We start from the raw sequence: 26116 nt of genomic DNA, 5'->3' as shown, positions 1-26116 counted from the left end.
CGGCTTTTTGCCGGGCGTAAATTGTCCTCAGACTTCGCGAACGTAATGAAACGTGACGCACGGAATTCCGCGACCGTTTCTCTGCCGTCGCTCCGCGATTTAATTCATCGGCATGACGCGCCCGCTCTTCTCTTTCTCTCTCACCCTCTCCCTCCCCCTCTCCTTCTCTCTCTCTCTATTTATCTCTGCCGGTGGCATGACGGAACGCGTTTTGTCGTCACGTTATGCCGCGCGCGCGCCGATCGTTTTGTCGCTGGCAATTACGGGACACGAAGTGGGCGGCACATAGCGTGTCGCACGCGTGTCGGGGCTTTGATGCGCGGATTGCGCGATCCACCGGGTCCCGGCCCCCCCAGGCGGCCTGTGTCGTGCGGGTGTCGCTCGGCGAAGTCACGAGACTGTGACATGACACGCCGATGTCACACCGTCTGAGCATGGACTCCATCAGATTAGAGTAGTTAGCCGGCCGTTTAGTCGTCGCGCGCTTTTTCCCTGGCCGCACCGCCGCAGCGGGAACTGCGCGTTTAAGCGACAATCGCCGCTTTAATTAAATGAACGCACGTCGGCACACGCGGATTGCAGAGTTAAACTTGAGCTCGTTAAACGCGCGAGTGTGACGCGTTGTTGCGTGTGCGCGATTTAATTATAGACTGGACTTTTTTGGAAGAGTGCTCGATGTAGTCTTCTTGTCACTGCACATATAGAGAGTTAATCTCTTGGATATATGATCTCTCAATGAATTTTACATGAACTGAAATGGCAGAAAAATGATTTCGATTTATTTTAATTTGAATATCATATAGATAGAGTATTTTGGAAGAAAATTATAAAAAAGTAAATATAAATTGCAAAGTATTACATTGCTATTATTCTAAGGATTAAAGCATTGTAGCTCGTTAATATGGATAGAATAAGATATTTAAAGACCAAATCACTCTTGTATGTGAATGCCTAATATATCATATTTATTGGCAAAATTAAATTTATGGTTAAGTCTATTAATAAGCCAATCATATTGAATTAATTTTATTCATCTATATCATATCGTGTTACTTTTATTCATCTATATTGTGTTACTTTTTTATTATATATGCATTTTATATATGATTACATAATATAATCTGTTATAAATTAGGAATATATATAACTTCTTTTTATGGCCGCGAGATACCAACGACATTATCGGTGTCCGGAGGGGATCGATCGTTCGCTCGCTCGTTCGCTTTCGGAGGTTCGTCTCGCGCGCGCCGGAGGTCGAGGATGAGCGCGCATAAATACATATAGCCGTCGGATTTGCATAGGTCGAACACGAGGCTTGAACTTCCCGGCGCTTTTACGGCACGGGTTATCCCGCGGCGCGCTCGCGGTAGCGTGTCGCCTAGGAAATTGATACCCGTCGCCGGATTGCGCTGACGTAAGTGCAATGTTCGGTGAAACGCGCGATTAGGCCCCACTGCGGCGCATCCCGAAACGGCCGAACGTTGTTGTAACGATAAAACAGCACCACCGCTGTCGTAATGACAGATAACACTCCTCGCCCAAGGGGGGGCTACCGTAATTTTCACTTATCCCTGGCGCAAACCGCTTCAAAGTATCGAGTATAGCGCTGAGAGATTTCCTCCGGGCTGCCGCGTATTACGCCACGTTGCTCATCCGAGTAAACGCTGCTCGATATTGAGATTTACCGTACCCGTTGAAACAAGAGGTGAGATTCTTTGCGGAAGTTACCCGGTTTCTTTGATATTTTCTATAAAATGAGACTTTTGAGAAGTACCTACCACTCGTTTTCGAAATACATTACAAGATGCTTCATAACGTTTTGATAAATCTCGAATGAAATCTCATCAATTGAAATTCTATCGAAATAAACAAGCGATTAGAGTCGGAGATTGTTAATTCCCATAACTTAAACGTGGACGTTCCATTAGCGGTCACGTTCTTGCTCTACGAGAGTCTCTACGAGGATTTCAGGAAAGCATAAATTCGTTATTTAGTCATTTGCGGTACAACGTCCTAATGGCGGCAATTACCCGCACGACCGTCGCGTCGGCGTCGTCGTTATTGTCCACGGGGAGGTCGCGCGCGTGTGTTCGTATATTACGCCACATGTAGCGTAATATATGCGCAACATGCCTGTATATTACACGCGTTAAATGCATAGATACACGCAGTCGGTCGGCTTTCTTCCAGGCCGCTCGTTAATGAAGCGGTGTTTGGCTCGTGTTCCTCTCGCTGGGCCCATCCTCACTTCGTTATTACACGAGACGCAGCCTCCGGGGTCTGGAAATTTCGAGCCTCCGCCACCCGACGCAACGGGAATAATGTCACTTTCCGTGTAACCAATGTAACCGTGGAAAATCGCAAAGCGATGCTTTCGCGGCGTGTGGCTCGCGTGAAATTCTGATAAATTGCCGCGCAAGGCTTTTCAATGCGCGTGACCTTACATATACGAATTTTTACGCGTTACTAAACGAGAATCTGCAATCACTGTAATCAATAATTATTTTATTAACAGATAATTGTACAGATAAGTGTACAGTGATATCTTTTCTTTTTGTAAAAAAAGTAAAGCATTATGGATTAATATCTAATCGCGTGACAACACAACCGAGACAAATACATCATTACAGTTATTCCAGATTTATTGGAGTTTATACGATTCGGCTATTTCGTGGTTTTGGCGGCGGAAGAAAACGCACGCATATACAACGATGTTTATTTCACTTTAGCGATGCAAAAGAAAAATATTCGGAAATCATTCTAAGTGGTAACCGCAAAAAGTTTCGCGTCACTTCGAATGTCGTTTATATTGCGCGCAATTGAAACAGAAATTAGGAATAAGTTCATAGTAAGTTTAATTAGTAAATTTATCTACGAGATTTATATCATATTATATTATATTACCGGCATATTATATTATATTACGGCTGTAATATGGTAATTACTCAATTTGTTCTATTTTTTCTACTTTATAACTTTGCTGTAACGTGAACTTGAATTAGCATAATTTCATCTTTTAGCATTGCATAAGATATTCTTTCTAAAAACCGTTTACGGATAAGAAGTGCCTAAGGAATCCTGATTTCTTACGAGACGCGCGCGTTCCTTCCTCGATTTACGAGGAATTCCTGACGATTAGAGAGAGAGAGAGAGAGAGAGTCGACTCGAGTCACGCTTCTTGTCACGGATCGAACATGTGACATTTCGTGACTACGGGGACTTTTTTGTCCCCGTACAAAACGTCTTCAGGCTTCTGCGCGGGATCGAGCGGGATCCTTGATCGCATAATACCTCGTATAAACGCTTTCATTGACAGGCTTAACTCTTCGCGCACGGAATACTTTTTATAATACATAATAGTGTTAGACATTATCTTACACATTATCTTTATACATTATCTTATATTAAAAACACTCGCAGACTAAAACGAAACAGTCGAAACAGACTAACATAATGTATTCATTTCTAGGACTGTCTTTAGCTGAAGTGTAATTTATATATTTTAAATTATATAAAATTTATATATAAGTTTACACACAGTTTCTCTTACTATCAGAAAAAAATATAATCTTATCGATTTATTTCAGCCATCGACAGTAACTTCCGTGTGTGACGACGAAATTTTTTTATCCGATATTCTCGTCTGAAAACGGAATATTCGGACGGATGTATATTATAGCGCATGGCCGGTCAGAACGATGATTCGCTAGCGTGGAATTTGGAGAATACCACGCCGCGTTTTTCGAGAGCACATCCCGTGCCTCGTATAAAAATAGTTCGCCCGATATTACACGCGGCTTCCTCGCGCGAATACCGTTGTTGCTCTCATGCTAGTGCGGAAAAAAATGGCGATAATACTTTGCATCATACGGCCGGATAAAATACATCTCGGCTTTAATGTTTGGGACTGCTATTAATCACAACTTCTATCAAAAATTTGCAATTTATCTTTATTTTCTAAAGAAGAATTTTGGCTCAAATATCTGTTGTAAGATGTTGATTTGCGATATAAAATATATTGTAGTATTTAAGAGATGTAAATTAAATTTTGTTAACTCTTAAACGAAAATGTCTCTAAAAAGCAACTAATATTTCTATTTATTTAAATGTGCAATAATGATAACACAAAATTAAGAAGTATTGATGAAAAGAGATCGTATTTGCTAAAATTATCACACACAAACGTCGGAATTATAAATTTATACTTTTGAAGTTTGACTGCTCTAGTTTGGAGAGAGTTAAAATTCATGTCGTCCGTGTCGAGTCCATCGATGTCGAACTATTTCCGCGGCGTGCGAATTACCATTACGGTATAAACAGAAAATATCACTAGCGTCGAAACCTCGACGCGAAGTAGCGCGCTAACTCACGGGCTTTAGGAGTTTGTTATTTCGGTTTTGGCGTTAACTCCCGCGAGCCAACGACAAGAGACATTCGCCAGACCACCCTGAAATCGTTTTTCTCCTCCCCTTCCCGTGTCCCTTCCACCGGTTACTGACTTTCTACACTGCGTCGTGACCAATAGTGCCTGATGGTGCTGATGCTAAGCCTTCGGGCACGAAAATAACTAAAACGCACGTTACGGCAATGGCGTGATGTAAGATTTTCCACGGTATACATATAAACGGAAGTTCGACGCAGAAAAGGCGCGTATTGGCACGCGCTAGCGATGGATAAATTCGATTTCGATGCACCGAGAGATTGGGGCAAAATCTTTCTGGTGGGGTCTCTCATATTTTACAAATTGCTTATTTATTTTCGCGATAGTCGAGCAATAAAGGAATGTGAGAAAAAAAATCAAGAATACGCACTGCGACGAGCGTAAAAGTCTGGTAACGGAGTTGTTTTTACGGAGCTTATCGGGCGGATCGAATCGCGCACGCGGCCACGATTAATCGCGTGGAATTCGTGTCGCAGCCTCACCGGCTCCGTCGAGGACGATCAAAAAGTCCTTACCGCGTACCGCGGTGAACGGGACGCGCCGCGCCGCGCGAGCACGCAGCGAGAGAAGGCTCCTTTTCTCTTCCCGAGCCTCTTCTCTCTTAGCGGGCCCGGTTCCTCCACAAGAAACACTTTCAATGGACCACACGCGCGACGACCTCGCGCTCGGCGAGTGCGCTTCTTACAGGGTCAGGGGCTTATGTCATCTATCTTAGGGAGCTGCGCTCATATTCAGCCGCGGCGACACTCCAATGCACCGTTCACAGTGGGACCTTTATCCGAAACAGCATAGAGGCTTTTAGGTTCCGTGCACATCACGCAGTAATGAGCGATGAAATGGATGAGCTCGTTTATTAACCCTCCTGTATTGTACCCGACACTCGGTTTAAATGTTTACAGCAGTCGGGATTACGTTTCATTTGTTATAACCACAAATTTTTAGAAAATGATTATTTTAGCCACGTAACAGTATCTTTTTAAAATATATAAATAGATCTTTTTTTATAATTACTTTTTTGAAATAACATTTCTGTGTTTATCGTCATACATATCTATGCTAGAAATAAATATCTTTGCCCATATCTAACATTATTAATTACCTAACGTATAATTCAGCTTATTATTCGATTATAGATCACTATCAGATAAATAAGATTTAATATCTTGATACAGTCTGCCAGACCGCATACTTATTTAAATTGACGTACGTAGATCGGCATATGATTGGCACTGCTACAAAATAAGTACTATGCAAAGAAATTAAAAAATTACCCAGCAAAGAAGTTAAAAAATATCACGTTGACAAGTGAACTTGCATATCCTTGCGACAAGAGCATTTTACTTTAAAATAATATGAATCATAAGCGGTGACTTCGAATATTGATTATAATATTCAATGCTTATAACTTATTCCCTATTGCTTGGGTCAATATGTACGTGGTTTTAAGGAAATATTCGTTAACGTAACGAATTTTGCGTTGACAGATACGGGTGACTTTTTTTCTGTTTTGGTTCGTGCAGTTAGCTGATTTTATCACCTACGGGACGATTCCGATAAGATCGACCGTGTCGTCTCGTCACATCGTTATTCCTTTCGCGTCAAAGATAAAGTTGCCGCGCGCGGTCGGAAGCGATAAACGATAAAAAGAGAGAGAAATACCGGCCATAAATTAATCTTTAAGTACCACGTGAAAAGAAATTTATATTGACGGTAATCTTTTTTAGGAACTCTCTTTGGACGATAAAATACATTAAAAAATTGTGTACAGAATAAAAAATATATATAACTGATGTATAATACATATATTACTTTTTTAAATATATATTTTCTAAATAAATATGTATGTATATGTTATATTATTTTAATCCCGTTTAATCAAGATATTTTACTATAAAGTTGTAAATTATAAAAGATAATGTCCATTCAAATTCTTGTTTTGTTGCTATAGTTTAAAATATACCTACAATAAATTCACCTAATTGTAAGTATCTGTAATCAAGAAAAAATAGACACATTCATATAGGGCAACAACTTGTTATCGAAACTAATGGGGATTATGTAGGCAAAGCGAATAATATGAAATGTCTTGAATAATATCAACTTTTGTGTTACAGTGGCCCACGTGGTTTTTCCGCCCAGATCTTTCGCTTGGCACGCCGCTACCGACGAGTCACGTTCCAAATTCGAGTAACGTTCCTACTTCGTCGCCTCTGCCATCTCGGACGCATCTGGATGCTCCGAAAGGGCCGGAGCTTCCTTCCAACAGCAACAAAGTCCATGGACAGACGCCAACGATATGCACGGTGAGTGACACGTTTGATCATTCGCAATTTGATTCTGCCAACTAGACCGCGATAATTGTGCGACTGTTGTCTTGCCAGTATACAAATCTTACAAGTGACCGAATCCAACATATTGGAAACTTGTGGCAAGTCAGAATTAGTGATATTTATAGCCAAAAATTTTTGGAAAATGTGTATAGTATCTAATTAATTTGAAAAGATATGAAAAATTAATAAAGTCAATAATGACAATCAAGCTAAAGGTATTAAAGATAACAGCGATTATACATAAAAATTTAAAAATCTTGAAGGAAGAGAAATGTAACGATAACAATGATAAGTACGGAGAAAAAGATATTTTATCTTTTGAAAAAAAAAAATCATATTTATAGAAAAGCAATAATGGTCTCAGTAGATTGATGAGTATGAATTATTAACAATTATTTTAAAATTTAGTCGATTATTAAATCACTCAATAATAGTTAAATGCCGATAACATGCACGGTAAGCGATACTCATTCGCTCGTTGGCGATTTTAATTAATGCACAATATCGTTAATGGCGTCGATTATTCTCGACTATGATTGTTATTAATTTATTTGACCGCAACTTTATGCCGTTGCAAACTGCGCGAGTTGTGCGCAAAATCGTAATGCAATCGTATCCCCGCGTATATATAGGTACGCGTCGTCAGTGTCGGGTTTATTCAAAATAAGTGATTAAATTCGATTTTTTTGCGCATCTTGCGATTGCGTAACGACGACGTATGTAGGGCGAAGTTTTGCTGCCCGACAAAAAACAATGCTGGTTAATTGAGAAGTACGACTGTTCTCTCGACTGGTAATAACGCATAATAAGCGGCAATTTTGTATAAAATTACGGATATGTTTGTCTCACGCGTGTGAACGGTGGCGGCGAGTTTCATAGCCTTCGGACGAGGTCGAATTGTCATTCGTATATATGTTCGATCCAATCGCGTTCGTCATTGGTCACGAAGCGAAATAATTTCCACCGCGAACCTAGTACTTTGTCGCGATAGCGTGCCGACAAGTGACACCGACAACTGAAATACGCGTTTAGCACGAAACGATACTCTCCTGCATGCTTACGTGCCGTGATTTTGTCTCCTTCGTCATGAACTAGTGCCACATGACGTTTCTGCCCCGTTGACCCCGAACATCTATACGAACCTCGTGCTTTTTTGCGCGATTTTAAAATCGCGACAATTTTTTTTGCTACAACATCGTATGTCAAGAAGAATGATAAACATAAGCATACATATATACATTTCTCGTTTTTTAACGCCTGTTTATTACGAGTGCAGTGTAGAGATTAAAGGACTATTGACAAGATTTTTTAAGTAATATATGGAAGTTAAAATTGCATCACTGCTCCATATACATGTATCAGGACTTACTGTTTATTGTCTTACTACAGGGCGGTGTACATAAAATCGGCCCTAAACGCAAAATACAGTTACAATAAACTGTTTGGGGCCGGTTTTATGCGCACCACTCTCCGTATTACCCTCAACGTCACGATATTGACAGCGAACTATCCCATTGACGGTTCCGTCCTCGCGTTACCCAGTCACCCAGGTTGCCGGAACTCATTTCCGAGCTGGGAGGCGCATGGGCTTAACGATCGGCGACACGGCACAGACGTGCCGGTCGTGTAAGTTACGGATTCGACACGGAACACGATCGATATTCAATTTACAGTTTTGTCACAACGGTATTGCGTGTGTTTCGTGGAAAAGTGGTGCGGTGCCACGTCGATGGTACACCGTGGGAGTCGTTCGGCGACGCCGCTATATTGGCATGGTCTGAAACCCTGAAAACCGCGTGGGCGAGACGAGCACCTCGTTAGAGCGCTGTCGTGGCGCTCGTTAGCGCGGACGATGCGTCTCGTCGACCGTTACGGAGTCATTTAGACGCAATATTTAATAAAGGCACGCGTCCGGGACTCGCGGACAGTGTACTCTACCCTCTATGAATGCGTCGAGAGGGCCTGGGTCGGGTTTCCACTTCCTCCTCCTCCTTCTTTTGCGCTATGATTGTTATCCGCACGTCATGTAAATCGCGACGCCCGGATATTAATTATCGCGCGGGATCGTGAGTAGTCGCGCCGAATGATCGATCTAGTCGTCGCGATTAAAGACGGCACTCGAGTGGGCGGTGGAGGCAATTTGTATCGGCCCACGGGCGTGTATAAGTCACGATGTGTAATGTTTGAACGCACGTACCGTATCGAAAATAATTTTGTCTAGGATTAATTAGCCATTGAAACCTATGAAATGATTGCAGCACATTTAATGATATTGGCTTAGATGCAACAAATAGCTAGTAAAAATATTGTAAACAACTCGCGAGTAAAACTCAAATTTAGAGAGAATACTGTTAAAAATTAGTAATATTTTGATAGCGCACTTCTCGAAGATCAACTTTTTATGCAATATATGCAATTTTGTATTTTTTTAAATATTTTCCAAAGTTTCTGTAAAATATCCGATTTTAAGACTGACAGCGAATGCATGCGAGCTCGCGGGAGATGTCATTTCGGAGTTTATTTCTCCTCGTTCGCGTAGGTTTACGACGCGCTGAAACAGCGATCGCCCAGGCCTATTTTTATTTCTCTCATGAGCTATCCACAGCCACTGCTGCCCCATTTATTCTCATTGTAGTCGCTCGTCGGCAGAGTCGTAAGGCAGCGTGGTATTATCTGCGAACGTTACTATGTATTTTCCGCGCGCTCCATATCGACGCGCACGGTCGCGCTAATAAATGTGCGTTTGTAAAAAAAAAAAAATTGTTCCGTTCCGAGAAACAGTTACTGCAAATTGCGACCGTGCAGAGGTACCTGGCGCGCGGTTACGCGATCCTCGATATTCTATCCGGATCGTTAACGGCGATAACGCGCAGTGATTTTATTTCGGAGGATCAAGAGAGATATTCTCTCTCTCTCTCTCTCTCTCTCTCTCTCTCTCTGTCTCTCTTTTTCTCTTTGTGCGTGCGCGGTTGCTCGTCGAAATTCGAAGCACGCGGCGAACCTTAACCCTCGACCACATTTGATTCGGATAACATAACTGCCATGGTAATCCAGTTCCGATCTCCGGTAGAAATGGTGCAGTGTTTTATGTGCGTATCGCAAGTGTTGTTGCCCGGAACTCTCTATTTTTCCGTTATGTAACTTCATAAGTAGGCTGGATTGCCAACATATTAGATCCTAATTAGCGCGTTAATCGCGGAAGAGAGAATTTATTCTTCTTACTTTTATCACGAGCGATATGATACGGTATTCACTTTTCTGGATACAAGAGCTTGCGAGTTCTTTATTACGCGTGCTCGCATTTCAGTTAAATCGAGCGTCTAAATGCAACCGGTATATAAGAGATACCGCAATGCGCTTCGGAAACATTTTATCTACGCGCATACACGGCCATACGTGAATAAAAATGTATCTTATCCGAAAGGGTAACGAATTTATCGCGGCGGGGTTACGGGCGCGGTTTCGAATGCGATATTTTTAGCGAGATATCGATGCCGTTAAATCGCTAGAATGGAGCTACCACTCACTATACCTTCCATATATTGCTTTCATAGTCAATAAATGTTTCATGGTATTAGGATCTTTGCGATTATGGATTTTGTATTAAAATTTTGTTAATCGCTTGATTTAATAGTATAAAACTTCGAAACTAATTCTACTGATTAATTATTTATTGAATATCGATTGGAATATCGAATATCATGTCCTGGTATTTAATTACAATTAATTTTATTTAACTGGATAACATTAGTCGACATGTAAGTGAAATGTTATATATATAAGGCAGCAATTAACCAATAAGTAAATAGCGGAAATATACCAATCAAATATTGATCGCGTAAGAAACCGGTTTACTATATATAGCTATGAAAATTTTCTTAATATAATCAAATGTTGATAATAATTAATGAAGGTTGGAACCATCTTAGGAAGCATCTTTTTTGCGACAGGTCGCTTATTCAACGACAACAATTAGTCATGTATAATAAATAACAAGAATCGAGCAACGATTGACCGATTGCAGCAAGAAACCGGCTCGAAATAAACGACTGACTAACGATATCTTGTCACGATTGACGCGAAAATCTCAAAGTAAGATGTATGAAGCACAACGTGTAGGTTTTGCACGTTCACTTGTCGTACCGTGTGTGTATCTAATGCATCGGTTGTTAAACTGGGATGACCGCGAGGCAAAATCTAATTGCACGGCCGTTGAATTAGATCGTTGGCACTCGCGCAGTCTCGTCGTGCCCTTCATGCCGAACTCGGTCTGTCCTTAAGATACGGATCGGCCTTAATTCACCGCGTCCACGGGATTAATCTCGCTCGCGGGTGCCGCGGCGCGCTCTAAAATTAGCGCGAACGTCAATTGAGCGCAGTGACTGCACGCACGCGTCGGTATACGTATACATAGCACATACATCGATTACTTCATACATGCTTTTTTCCTCTTTCTCTTTCTCTTGCTCTCTGTCTCGCGCGCGCGACGTAAATGCGCATATAAACTAGCGCCTTGCGTGGCGATCGCGAACGACTTATCGGATTCGCCGCTGGCCATTCTAAGATGGATTTCATTATCACGAGGTGTCTTTGATCCCGTCTTGTAAACGCGTTTTCATTTAACAGATGCGATAATGGCAGTCAGCACGATAGCCGTTGCACGAAATTATAGGCTCGTTTACACGGAATACTCTTATTTTATAAAAAAAATTAATATCGTTTTTGTGAACACAATATCAATATCTTCGCTTTTTATACATGCATGACAAAGCTGAATATCATTAAATTGAAGATATTATTCGCACTAACGGTATCACATTCCTATATATAACCACACATGTAATCCACTAAAAACAGCAGTTTATGCTTGTTGTAGGGCTGTATAAATACTTTGTCAGTCAAAAAGCAACTGAATTTTTTGTTAATAAGAACATCATCAAGCTCGATGGCATTATTTTCTAGCACGCATTCGATCTGCATTGCTTATCCGTTATCGGCACGAGACGTTTTGCATAATGGTATCTCCTATACGAATTCATTACGCGACGTATACTTCAGGTAGTGTATTGGTGCTAGAGAAATGCAGATTCGACGTTTAGAGCTCCCGCATGCTACGAAGTTTCTTTCTCGGATACCTTAATTTATGCGCCAATAAAATGTCCGTAAGATTTGTTGAGCGCGCTTTACGAGATGCTTATTGAATGTCGTACACTACCTCTATCGTTAAATGAGAAAACATCCGCATCCTCTTTCGACTTTCGATTACTTCGAGGATCGATTTTTTTTCGGTTTCCTTCTTTGTTTTCTTTTCTACTTTTATCTTGTTACAATTCACGCGTTTCGCATATATAAAATCCAACGATTTGTTCTTGTTAAATATTACGTAATTATTTATACATATAAACTTTAATAAAAAGAAAATCTTAAAAAATGCTGTGCTCTTTTGGTTGTGATTCATTAGAAAGAGACGAGGGAGAATTCTTATGGCGTAACGCGCTCGGTCGCAAAATAAGACGGTATGCGTCTCGTTATTAGTTATTCGACCGGTGACAGACAAAAAACGCAATAATTTCATCGGTGCCGGCCTTAACGACGACGGAGTCGTGACGACAAAAAGCTCAATCTATCAAATTGTCACTGGCCTTTCTATTCCATAGCTTCGCGCCTTCCCTAATAAGCAATCTTCTCGGGGACCTTACCGTAAACCGCCATCCACCACCTGAATGGGTTCCGGACCGGTACCGACTGACCGTCTTCGATCACAGGGCCGGTTTCTTGCCTCCTCGACGAGCTAGCCGCGAGTTCTCGATCACGAATTTTTCTGAAAATATTGATTTGATGCTCGATCAATTTTTAACCCATAAAAAAGACTCATGGTTAATTAATATCAATTAACCGTGGAACACACGCGCCCGTAACGGTTTTTCTTCATAACAAACAAGTAATTTCAAATCACATTAAAAAGTGACAATATTATACTGGAAAATAATATAAAACTTTAACATCATATATGCTATGCAAAAATATATTTCGGAGATAGTTATTTCTACGTTGAAATATTTTCGAAATACGGTCTCGAGCCTTTTTCCTTTCTTTCGATCACGGGATATTCTCATGGACCAAGAATCTCTCGACGTGACGCCTTCCGTGCGGTCGGTATTTAAGTCCGCTAAGTACTCGCGCTCTCCGATTTGCTTTTAGCCGTGCCTTGCGTGCGCGGGCCGCCGTCCCTGGACATACACACAGTGTGTTCTCTCGGAACATGTACACTGGCTACCAGATGCCAGGCACGAATCGGTCGAGAGAGCCGCTCTGCTCCGCGCCGGTAGTCGTCATCGCGCCGTCGTCCGAAGACGGACAACCGGCGGTTAATAACCAGCCGATTTTGTTGTCCTCTTTTGCGGCCTACGAGCGTTGCGGCGCGGCGCGATGCGGCTCCGAAGTCACTTTGCTAATAAGTCATTTGCCGTGCTGCGTTGGATGTCGCCGCTTGCTTATGAAGGCGTCCCTTCATGGCGCGCGCACAAAAGGATGTTTCATTAACCTAAGACACTTTATCGCGGACAGTTAATTATTTCCAAGAAGCGATACGCGGAGCATTGCGTGGCGCCGCGGCGCGCGTTCCGGATTTCACATTTCGCTCTCTTTTCTATACCGATACTTACTCGCCGAGCGAGACAACAAAAACGACGAAAACAGCCAGTCGCCTGGTTGTCGCGGAATCGCGGTCGGATTTTGACGAAACGATTTTGTCCTTGCATTTCTCTTCATCTATAAATTCTTCGAATAAAACGGAATAAATATTTTTCTCTTGAGGGTACCTCGAGATGTAACTATATAAGCTGCTCTATATTTTTTCATAGTAATCCAAACGTGTATCGAGCCAAACATTGCACGAGCAATATTGTGTACATGAATTTTAATATTATTAACAATGCGAATTCGACGTCGTTAACACTTTTGACGTACAATGCTTTTAAATTCTCGAAAGATATCGCTCGTAATACGCGAGCGCGCGCTATTCCTTTACGAGCGTAGCTCCAGTTTGAGGGGAGGCAAAGCTAATCTGCAAAGAATGCGCATAACATTTTTGCGTAAAAGATCTTTATTTCCCTATGAGTGGACGAGCTCAACGACGTCGAGGTCTCGGCGAGACAGAACCGATATGCCGAGAAGGCAATAAACAGATCGCACTCGTACCACACATGTACGTCAGTCCGAGCTGCTGCATCGAGAGCGCGGAGGCCGCCGTTCGAGGTTCACCTGCGAGAGCAGAAGCAGCACTGGAGTTTAATCGCAAAGTAGAACGGCTTCTCGCGTTTTTACGGACGCAAACATAGAATCGCGGTGGTCGCGGGTCGTTAGCGACTGTCTGTTTTTACTTCCTCCTTCTGCATCGCGTGGAATCGTCCTCCTTCGTTTCATCATCTAGATGAGAAATTTTTCTCGATTGCTGTGGAATTTTTTCATCTCGTTTTAAATTTAATGTCTCTCGTGAAGACGTATTAGATTAAAAAATTACCCAGAAAAAAAAATCTATTTATATTGTCGCGTTTCTGTCAAAGAACTTAGCTGAAACCAATTTTGACATGATTTAATAAACGAATTTTGAAACTCAATTTGATATTCGTAACATCATATTTATAATTGCAATTTAACTGATGAGAAACATTCTATTTCTTGCGTTTTAATAATCGTGTGTATTAATAGCTTCTGATTTTTAGTTGAATCTGGATAAAATTGCAGTATCCACTTATATTTAAAAAATAATCTAGAAAAAACTTAAGTGGTAGAATATTTAAATATAGTTTTAATAATTTTAATTTAAAAATATAATCAGAAATTTGAAAACATTTATTTGCGAAATGAAATAATTATGGAAATAAAAAATTAATTTATATAAATATATCTTAAGTAAACGCAACTTTTATTCATCAAACAAGTATTGGATTTAGCAATACCTGTTAAACACACAGGAATTAACCAACCATTCCAATCCTTATTAAATATAATAATTTGTGCCATATAGTGTTAATGTCTGCTTCCATAACAACAAACACACATATGTCAATTAAATAACGCACTCTCATTGAAAGTAATTCGAAATACAAAAAATAGCATGTATTTATTTCATGCATTTTATGTTATATCAAATAAATAAAATAAGTAAAACTAAATTTATATTACTTCATATTGCACTGAATATTTCGTGGAGCTTAGCTATCACACGACGATCGGTGCTTAGCGTTTGTATTCATATAATGCGCTATTGTGTCCTGGATTAGTAAATGATTAGTCGGATCGACGTCGATTTGATATCGATGCGTCGATGAATGATCGCTGTCGAGTACCGGTTGATATTTTTGGCATCTTTAATCTCACATTATCATTGTTTTTATGTTAATTGAATAATTGTGAATATTTCTATTAGATTTCCATTGTCTTTTGGCTCCTCCCTCAATTCTACATCGAATGCACAGTATATACCGTGTTCTTTCGATTTTTCATCAATTCGATATAGAACTAATCGAAAGGCAATAGAAGTCTAATAGAAATATTCACAATTGTACAATTAACATAAAAATAACTATGACGAGATCGACGATGACAAAAATGTCAATCAGTATTCAGCGACGCACCGATATCAAACCGATTCGACTAATTAATTCTGACTGGGTACACCTGTTGTTATCTCGCGACATAGACTCGACAGATAGCGACGCGAGATGCTGCGCGAATCGTCACATTACAGATACCGAGAGACGCTCGAACGCGCGATCGTTCTCTACGAGTCATTAGCGAGTGTAGCTTACGCGATTACTTAAATCCCGCAATTGACGACGTATATGAATGCATCGAGACGGTGGCTGTTGTCGATCATCGCAAGTATCCTGCATGCGCGGTTTATTCACTTCAAAAGATAGGGAGTTGTAAATTGCTCTTTTCATTGTAATACTCACGCTCGATAATCGCTCGTTTAAATGCTCGTATTCGGATCGCGTAACACATTGGATTTAATGGTAACGATTTAAAATGATTTAATAGAACGAAGGATAGTATTTTATATTGCGTGAAATATTTCGTGGCAAGACGCAACTTGGCAGTTACACAGCGCTCGGCGCTCGGTGTTTGGGTTTTTTTTTTTGTATACAAACGTTTACCTTGTTGTTATTCTCGCGCGAGGCTCGAGCCGCGGCAGGCAGCGACGCGAGGCGTTCTGTGTGTCGCATTAAAGGTTTATCCAGACAAACTTGCATAGGTGCATAACCATATGCATAAAGAAATGGCGTGGTCTATTTCCTTATGCACATGCATATGGACCACGCAATTCTCTTATGCTTATGTTTATACGCTATGCAAGTTTGTCTGAATTGACCTTAAGGGCTATCGCACACAAAATTGCATAGGCTGCATATGCATAGCACAAGACTGTCTGGACCAATGAGCATTTATCTCATGTAAATTAATATGGCGACTTTATGCTGGATGCTCATTGGTTTGGCGGTCTTATATGCTATGCAAATGCAGCCCATGCAATTTTGTGTGCGATGGTCCTTATACCTCGAAACGCAGCCGCGTCGAGTACTACGAGACGGAGACATCAGGCACGATCGCTCCCTACGAACAATAAGTGAACGAATTATAAATTACGCGATTACATAACGCAGCTAGCGACTTGTGAATCGAGGCGACGCACGGCTACTTATCGATCGTCGCAGATATGGCGTTCATTCATTTCAAGTAATCGGGAATTTTATTTAATAGCTGCCTGCGATCCGTCGTGATATTCACGTATATAGAAAAGGCGACGTAAAGCTACTTTAACGATGCTTTAAACGCGGATATCTCTCGCGTAAGTCCTTTTGAATCTCTCGCCGTTTTAAACGTGATTTATCCACGTCGTTCTCGGGAACGCGCGGAGGAATACGCGAATCGACTCGAGTAATGAAAAGTACATATCATGAAATGTATACTACGCGTGTAAGATTGAACCTCAATTTTACAATTTCGGACGATTTTGCACGTCGTATTGGCGGCGAGGTTGACTCGCGTTGTATGGTGGGGGGGGAGGGGGTGAAGTTGCCCGCGGCCCGCGCCCCGCGCCCCGCGCCCCGCGCCACTCGTCAGTGCAGTTAATCACGGTGGTGTCGCGTGGTCGCGGACGGTTGACTCCGAGCCGATCGGCGTCGCGTTTCGTCAGATGTGGCCACAGTTGACTCTCTGTTTCGATATTTGCTTGTCGCGTAGCGTGAATTCAGTGCTCGCGTACATCGCGGCGATTCGTTGGCACGCATAATTCGGCGGAATCGTTCGAGATCTGTCGCCGTCGGAGAATCTAACCTGACCGTGCTTCTGTATGTAATCTGATACGACGCGACGAACGTTGGGGCTGCCGCGGCCGGGCGCGACGGTTGGCGCGTGAAGTTGGTCGCGATTTTCAAATCCCCTCCGCCATTTCGTGCATCGTCGCGTTAATTTGCGGGATGTGAGTGTCGAGCGGACCGCAGCTTAATTGTTATAGGGCGATCGTTCGTTATCGTCGCGACGTAAAAATGAAGCACGCGTCGCGTTCTTCCCGATTACCGTCGGGAGTGTCGTACAAAGTGTCGCGAGCGTTGTGTCGTGTGTGTATGTGTGTGCAACGAAGGAATTTGAGAGGAGGAGGAGGCCTGGGAGGCATCGGGCAACGGCGGAGCAACCATGGGTGAGTGCTGAGTATCTTATTTATTTATTATTTGTTACGGGATTGGTCGTTTTTCGGAAATTGTATCATTAGTGGATATGCTTCCGTTTGAAAAAAAAAATGCATGAAAAATTTATGATAATAATTTTCTGAAATATCGTTTACCTTGGGCGTTGCTTTAATTAATTCGTACGTATTTGTATTTTACAGGTTGACGGCTTTTTACAACTCCGCCGCTCCGCATCGGGATGGTGAGTCAAATCATGCCTTACCTACTTTTTTGAAATGATATTAGAACTGTGAAAGAATACATTAATATAACGTTTCATAGATCTAGTGTCTTGAGACAGATGAGCTAGGACAGATTAGTATTAATAAATATTTAATCCTGAAACATATATAAGTAATCATATATTTATAAAATAAAATATAGTAAATAGAAGTATATTAAGCACGATCTTTAGAACACACTATTCAGAACAATATGAAAACATAGTATATACTAATAACGTTATTTGAGCAATTTTTAGTATATATCATAACTGATTCAATTTTCGATTTTATTGCTTAAATAAATAATAAAAAAATTGAAAGAAAGGAAAAAGTGATACTATATCAGGTAAATATCTAAAGCTATATCAAATAATAATTGACATTTTAGAATGTAAAGCTTTTATTGAAATTTCTTCCTAGTATTCACATTACATTTATCGAAATGCAATTATCGAAACCAAATATTTATCCTGCATTTGTGTGAAATAAAAATAAATTACTATCTGTATGTACATGATATAATCGAACTCAGTAGAAAATTGTTAGTGTTCAGACTACTGAATTATTTTTTCTTCTTTTCCCTTTCCAATATTTATTAAATAAAATTTTAGATTTGTATTTGGCCTACTTATATTTCAGAATTAAATATTCTACAAATTGGTGTGAAAAAGCAATATGTTTTCAGATATATTTTCAATATATACATATATATATTACGGCATAGCGAAAAACAGAATATTTATTTACAGAACATACATCAATTATACACAATTAATTCTTAACTAATGTATTCAACAAAAAATATGCTAATAATTATTAATTTTAGTTACTCTAATAATATAATGCACCAATTTTATTTTAATCTTTCCTAGCTATCAGTATAAACTTTATTTTAAGAAATAATGATATGGAAAGAGTAGGAACGATTTCTCTGCGATGTGCAATAATAAATGTCATAGGTAATATATGTATATGTAATACATGTAATGTTGCTGCGAATCAAATCGTTCCGTTTCTCAGTTGAATAAAAAAACGTGATTGTACTGTTCGTAAAAAATAAAACTTCGTTTTTAGTATCTTATCCGCTTATCCAACACGTTTCTGAGATAAAATTTAAATAAGAGTTATTATAAATATTCTCTCTCATCAAAGGTACTATAAATAAAATTATAGTAATCCTAATTTCTTATCAGTCTCTGCCTCGTTATGTAATTTACTTCTAATTAATTTTTAAATATTTTTATTTAATCTTTTATTTAATCGTACGAAAAAGTAATTTTTGGCGCGAATGCTTTAAACGAAACACGCGTGTGAGATAATGGCAATGCGATTATAAATTGAAAGTACCGATCTTTCTGGCTTTCGAGGTGGTCTTTCCGGCGGCTCCCAGCTCACGCCGATCGAACGTAACTTCGCGCTTTCGGTCAGTTTTTGGTCATATCGGTAATGGTGTCACGTATACCGAACCGTGTACATAACGTCTCATCATGGACAGTAACCCAAGGCATTGCTTGGCCCGATGTAAAGATTTCGCAAAGGGGAAGCGCTCTTCGCGCGCTGATAAGAGGCGGGCGGGCCGCCCCCCGGGGGCGGGGGCGTCGGGCCCCTCGAATTACGGCGTTGCAATAAATTTAATAAAGCCGGAATTAATGTACGGTTGCTCGTTTCGGCTAAGAGCACGGCGCTCCTTATACTTATACGTCCCGCTTTCACCCCGAAATTTGAAATACAAGTAAGTGCATGCGCCGTTTAAAACGTAATACGCGCATAAATTGCCGCGGTAAGCGTAAGAAATTGCTGCCGAACTAAAAGCCGCGCGTTATGTATAAATTCTTATCTTATTATCGAGCCGCACGCGCGGTCCGTCGCAGTAATTCGCAATTTTAATTCCACGCGCCCTTTCCGCAGTTTTTACTCTAGCGAACTTGCGCGAATATTTTTTACAATATTCTCATTTTTTTTTAATGAGTAGATAGAATTGTTTATTGCCCAGTATGGCACAACTATTATACTTAAATTGTTCACATTCTTGAAATATTAGCGGAGTCGTTAAAAGAGCCGTGGCAAAAGCTAGGAAAAAGACCCGTGACGGTATGAGGACGATATAAGTTTAGGAAGGGGGAGAGGAAGAGGACGCGAGAAGGGATGCGCTGGTAGTCCGGGAGGAACATCTGCGTCCCTTAATTATTTTACAGATTTAGTAGATCGTTATGGCTTGTAAAATTACTGCCAATTTCACGCCCCTAAGCTTATTTTATCCGCGCGTTAGCTGCCTATCGGTGCATTGCCGCCGAGGCTTCCCGAAGGATATTGGGCATTCTTCGCGGCTAAATTAATGGCCCCGTTGTTTATGACTGCATCGGCACCGGACACGCAACGATTCCGTCGCGAATTCCCGTAAATATCCCCGATAATGCGATTCGCCCGCACTCCCCCTCGCATGGCGCATCGCGTCTATTCTCTTTGTCCAGTATCCCATCATATCCCGCTCCGTCCTCTTCGTTCCCTCTCATCTCAGGGAGCTCGTCAGACGGACGACGGTCTCCCAGTCTTTTTTTCTCTCCTCGCTCCTTCACGATCACCTCGTCCTTCTAGTCAACTAATTATTATCGATTTCTCGTTGCGAATTAATATCCGAGCGGAATTTCGCGTTTAGGATATTAGTCGAAAATCGCTTTGGAATAATATTCGACAACCTCGAATGCAATTATCTTATCCGACCGCATGTATTGCGTTGCATTATAGTACCGTTATGCATATAGCGACGTATTTCTTTATATTTAAATAAATTAATGTAGGGGAATATAAACGTAAGTATCACGAAACAATTGGTATACATTTTAAGGAAATGTTGCATTTAAAGAGCATTAGAATACGTAAATGCCGGTAATCTACTTAAACTGGATAATTTGATTTGAGATTAATAAAATAAATGTTTTATTATCCAGATGTTAAGTAATTACCAGCTCGTAATATAATTAGTAGTTCGTAAAAAAGCGAAATGGTTTTATTAATGACGCTGAGACTTCTGCAACGTATTGCTAATATCCAACTTCTGTCGATATTAATTTTTACGGAGTCATTATATATTCATCATTTGTATCCAAATTGCACACAATATTATACAGGACTTATTAAATACGTATAAATTTTAATTGCTTTAGCAAAGCTATTATTGATAATAATTTTCTGATTTCTTTAAAAAAACACATAAAAAAATATTTACAGCGATTTAAAATTATATCCAAGAACAGATTAGGTTCATCTGAAAGAGAGGAAAAAGCACTGTCGTTCATATAACACCATAAAAAATCGCCACCGCGTCGTGTAATTGACCTTAGATGAGATTTAATAATGAAAATTTAACGATCAAGTGGAAATTCTCAATCGTTCGCGATACAAAAGACTCTCGCAAAACACTCGATAAATAAATGAATAGATCCACTATCTCGAATATCGGTGAGGTAATTGCAATTTGCAAAGAGCCTCGACTGGCATTTCGCATTCGTCGCGAATGCCATTGTTGCCGCTCGCGCCTCACATCTCGACCGAGGCCGCGCGCGCGCACGCTCTCGCGATCTCCCGGTGTAATCGAAATCGAAAATCGACGGGTGGAAATGATCCTCGCGAATCGCGACGCGCGCGACTACCGGATCCCCGACGGCCGGGGCACGGATCACTGTAATTTAATAAATTGCGATAGCTGCCGTCCCGGAGCAAATTGTAGCATAATCATTCATTAGTGGGTCGTGACTTCACTTCGGTGCGCACGACTCGTGTTCATGTGTACGAGATGCGCACAGCCGTGTACGTACCGCTATATGCACTTTTTCCCCCTCTCGTCTGTTTCTCTACTATATCGGCGTAATATATCGATACTTTGGAAAGGAAAGACTGTCTGGACAACAAATGCTTTTCCAAAAGTTTTATAAAGTTCAGCGATTTTTTGATTAACTGTTATAAGCTCTTATATTTATTCACTGTTATCTGTACGTTCGAGCAAATTCTTCCTTTTTTCAAATAATCTCCAAATTGACTTTAAGCTATCTTTTACATCTAAATTAGATTTATCTTTTATCTTAATTTTTGCACAATACCATAATATAAAACCACGTATTCTAGGGTTAATAACTTTGAAGATGATTAACAGTGCGTAATGATAAAATCTGTTTCGAAGCGAAACAAAAAGTTTCTTGTGATGCAAGATTAAAGCTGAGAGATACGCCCTTAGGAGCGATGGCTTCTCATAAGAGAAACTCGTAATCGTGACAAGCAACCAAATTAATTCGGATGACTGTACGAGGTACTGTCAGCTGGTGTTTTAATTCGCGATCGACGACGCGCGATAAGTCAATCCCGACACTTAGTACTCGCGAGTACTCGACGTTGACGAATATTTGACATTATCGGGATCGATCTAAGGGTGTCGCGAGAAAAGGTGCAAGTTGCTCTATGCTAATTACTGAGTGCTAATTACTCAAGGCTCCCTTAAATCCTTCGAAACTGAACCTTCAACGACCGCGATGAATCGTCGAACGCAGGCTCCGCCGTAATGAAGCGCGTCGAGAAAGCGGGATCCTCTCTTTCACTTTTTATTTCTTCCATCGTCACCATGCAAGTGGTATCGCGATGCACCTCGTCTTTCGATTAAATCTTGATCGGGAGCCGGCGGGGCGCAATTAGCTTCGTGCTAATTTTCCGTAATTAGTTCGCGGTAATGAAGTTATTGCTGGTGTCCCCGATTACACGGCATTTACATATATAAAACGCCTTGACGCCGTGGCGACAAACCTGTATTTAAAAACGATAACGCGACATCGTTTACTGTTGATTAACGACCGCACAGTCGTCGTCGCAGCCGGAATCGCTTTGCGGCCGCTCGTATAAATTCGCGGAAATGTTCAACGAAGGAAAAGGAGGAGAAGCGACTTAATGATGCACCGTGACGAAATCGTCGTATGGAAGCTCGAACAATTTTCATAAATTAGAATCGATCCGCTGATGATTGTGTTAAACGCACGCGGCGGGCCGGATGCAATTAATTCGCGACGCACAATATATATATATACGATGTTAAATATTCATATTTATGATGCGCTTCCGTAATTGCGGAGCGCGCGACACGGTTCCCGGCGAGTCGGCTCGCGTGAAAAGGAGAACGCGGTCGTCACGTCGCCGGGGATGGCATCGGGGAAAGGACACCCGTCCTCCGCGAACACGCCGTTTCCATAAATTTATTAAGTAATTGCGGGGCACTGCGCCGCGCGTGCGTCGCGCGATTTAGCGACCACGACGACAGCGTGAAATTAATTTAGCAGGAGCTGCGTACATTACATAATAAGGGCGTGTCGCTTGGAGCACGTGTTGACTATAGTGACAGTCGATGTCACTCATTCGTCGTTCTCTATTTATAGTAAGATAGTAAGATGCATGTTTCTCGAGTTGCAAAAGGCCGAACAAATATCAATTTTACCAATATTATCGGCCAAGTATTTTCGAGGATTCATAATTAAACGTTTCACAAGTTACGATTGTATCACTTATTTTAAAGAGTATTGCATTAAAGTAGTTTCAATCAGCTCAATTAATAAAGTACTTTTTATTAACTCTACTCTTAGAACAGTTTTTATTAAAAAAAACAAATTTCTGAGATATTGCGTTAACGGTATTATTTTAGGAAAACGTCACTTTGGCATCGACGCAAATTGAATACATGATTATTTGCAAAGAGCTAGCTGGATTCGCTCTCGCGCTCTCGAACGTGGTTCTGAATAGAATCAATTATACGAAGGTCGACGAAACAAGGATTTGATAACGAGTGAATCGAGCGATCGATTCGCGAACGATTTTAACGAATTAAAAAGAGGCGGATTTTCCGAATAGATTTATTGACGTAATAGCAATGGCACACATCGCGGGCGAATGTAATTCATTATACACGCCCGGAGCTTCCATAGGACGTTTCACGCAGGTGTTCGTTCACCGATCGACGTATCGATTAGCGGAAGTACGATATTTAAAATATTCTGGCCTACAGAAAAATAAAAATATAAAACTGCACTATTTATATTTCTGTGAAGGCAATTTTTGGTTAGACTATCCACACTACATATATTATTCCACACACTTGTATAGAAATAATTAATTTATTTTAGTCATTTCTAAATCGTGAAAGAACACAGTTTAATTCTTAATTTATAAAAAGATGAACAGTTCATTATTGTGACTTGATAAACGGTTTTTTTTTTAAATAATTGAAGGAGAAAAATACAGCAAAAAGAAATATAGGCAACGACAGTCTCCGATTGCGATCGCTCGTAAACGCTTTGTCTAGTTGATCGTTGTACGGGATCGCGACATGATCGCTCAATTCCCGTCGTGATCGACGTGGAAGCCCTCATCTGAGCAGAAAACTGGAAGCCCAGGGCTATGGTGGCGCGTGAAAAGGGTCTCGCTTGGAGATCGTCGTCGCTCGAGAAAATTACAGAGTTCATTGTTTCGCATCGGCCCTTCGGTCCGGCGATCTCGCGGAGGACGGTTCATTTTATGCTTCTTCCTCTTTCCCCTCTTTCATCCCCTTTGGTTCTTTTATGGGAGAGACTGCGTGCACAAATCGGCGGATACGATAATACCGATATTGACGTTTATATCGAGCCGTGGTGGGAAGGAAGAAGGGAAAGGCACGTTGAAACTGAAACTGCGACTTTATTCATTATGTTGCGTCAGAAAATGTTTCGTAGGAAAAGAATATTGCGCATATACATAATACTAAACAATGTACAATAATGATAAACTTAAAAAAAAGGAAAAGTGGATAGAAAAAAATAAGGTAGCAATTTATTAAAAATAATTGAAGAGTGTTACATAGACTTCAAAATGATTTCTTGATACTGTCGAAGAAATAAAAGTTACGCAGCTTAAGAGACTGATATCTTAATTAGATAAAGTAGCATTAGATAAGAAGTGATTTAGAGGCTCGCGGAAATCACGAATCATCTATATTGCCAGTTTTTCTCATGAGCGCGATTAAATCAAGCCGCGACTCATCAATTTAATTGTATTCATGTAATCGTCAGCAGAAAACATAACGAAGGCCGTGAAGTCAAGATGTCGTTACGTCTCCTCGAACGAAGTCCTTCAGTCTTCTCGTTCCGCCAAATGATAATAATTATGCGCGAGCGGAAGAGCGCGCGGGTAGACGTGTGAGCAGGAAAGCGCGCACGACGCGAGAAAATCATACGCTATTCAATTTTATTTCTGCGTCGTAAATATTGCGTACGAGGTGTCGAAGGTTTCTTTGACAGATTTGAAGTAATAACAGAAATATAGGTCTAATAATTTCCAAATTATAAAAAATTGAAGGTCTAAAGAAATCTTCACCAATTAAAATTTAAATAAAACCTTAATCTTTTCACTCATTTTCAAATAAACTTTACTTTAGCGGAATTTTGATTTGACATTTCTGAAAATATCTAAAGCTTAGTGTCAAATATTGTCTTGAATAATTCAATTTTCGTTTAGAAATGATATCTTGATATCTTTAATTGGTCAAAGAAGTTTTAAATAGAAAAAAGCGTTAGTAATTTGGAACATCCCGTATAATCGTTAAGGCATCCGGTGGAAAAACCTGGTGATGTAAATTGCAACTGCATTCGTAGCAATAAGACACGTGCCGCGGTCGCACATTAGTGTAATTATTAGCAATCGTGTGAGCAAAAACGCGATTACGACGTACGTGATCGTCGATTCTCGATCGCGAGTCTCTTCAGGACGAGAGTCTCGATTTATATTTGTCCCGCGTATATGCTCTTCCGCGGACGAGGGTCCCGGATCCCTCTTTATTGCCCGGCACTTTTCTTCGGAGGAGTCCCTCCGAGTCAATTCCATCGAGTATCGATGGTGCTCGAGGAGAGTGAGGACGGGAGTTTGTAAACTTTTATTGGGCTATCGAAACGTTTGCACTTTCGGGACGCGCCACTTGACGCCGCTTGTCATAAGAAAGGGGGCGGCAACGGCTTAAAAATCAGCCGAGGGACCGGTTCCTTCGTCTTCCCGCGGCTTCGTGAGATTTCCTCGAACGAAAGTATTGCTTTGATCGAGTTTCATAAATTTTTCAACGATTGAAATTCTTACGTTCAATATATGTATATTTTCCGATATAGAATGATAATCCAACTTTTCCGTTCCGGTGCTACGTACGTTCATATATAAACCTTTTTATCACTATCTGTACATTCAACATATTTTGAAATATATCATATCGATTAATTCCCTCGGGTATACGGAAATACGTTGTAACTGAGAATGTCTTTGATAGCCGTTTTATAATGCATATAATTCAGAAATTATCGTATATCTCGAAGTTACGCTTGTTGGTAGATACAGTTA

General features: G+C 40.7%; 1 protein-coding gene across 1 annotated transcript in view; it reads left to right on the top strand.

The window, feature by feature from the left end:
* The window catches only part of LOC139818766 (uncharacterized), a 236510-nt gene that overhangs the window by 17467 nt on the left and 192927 nt on the right, over positions 1 to 26116 (top strand). Inside the window, exon 2 of the mRNA XM_071787654.1 lies at positions 6556 to 6744. Within this exon, the coding sequence (XP_071643755.1) occupies positions 6556 to 6744 (189 nt within the window). The remainder of the gene's footprint in view (positions 1 to 6555; positions 6745 to 26116) is intronic.

The sequence above is a fragment of the Temnothorax longispinosus genome, chromosome 9 (assembly GCF_030848805.1).
Source record: "Temnothorax longispinosus isolate EJ_2023e chromosome 9, Tlon_JGU_v1, whole genome shotgun sequence".
NCBI lineage: Eukaryota > Metazoa > Arthropoda > Insecta > Hymenoptera > Formicidae > Temnothorax > Temnothorax longispinosus.
The sequence above is the reverse complement of the archived record's forward strand: the minus strand, read 5'-3'. Positions and strand labels throughout refer to the sequence as shown.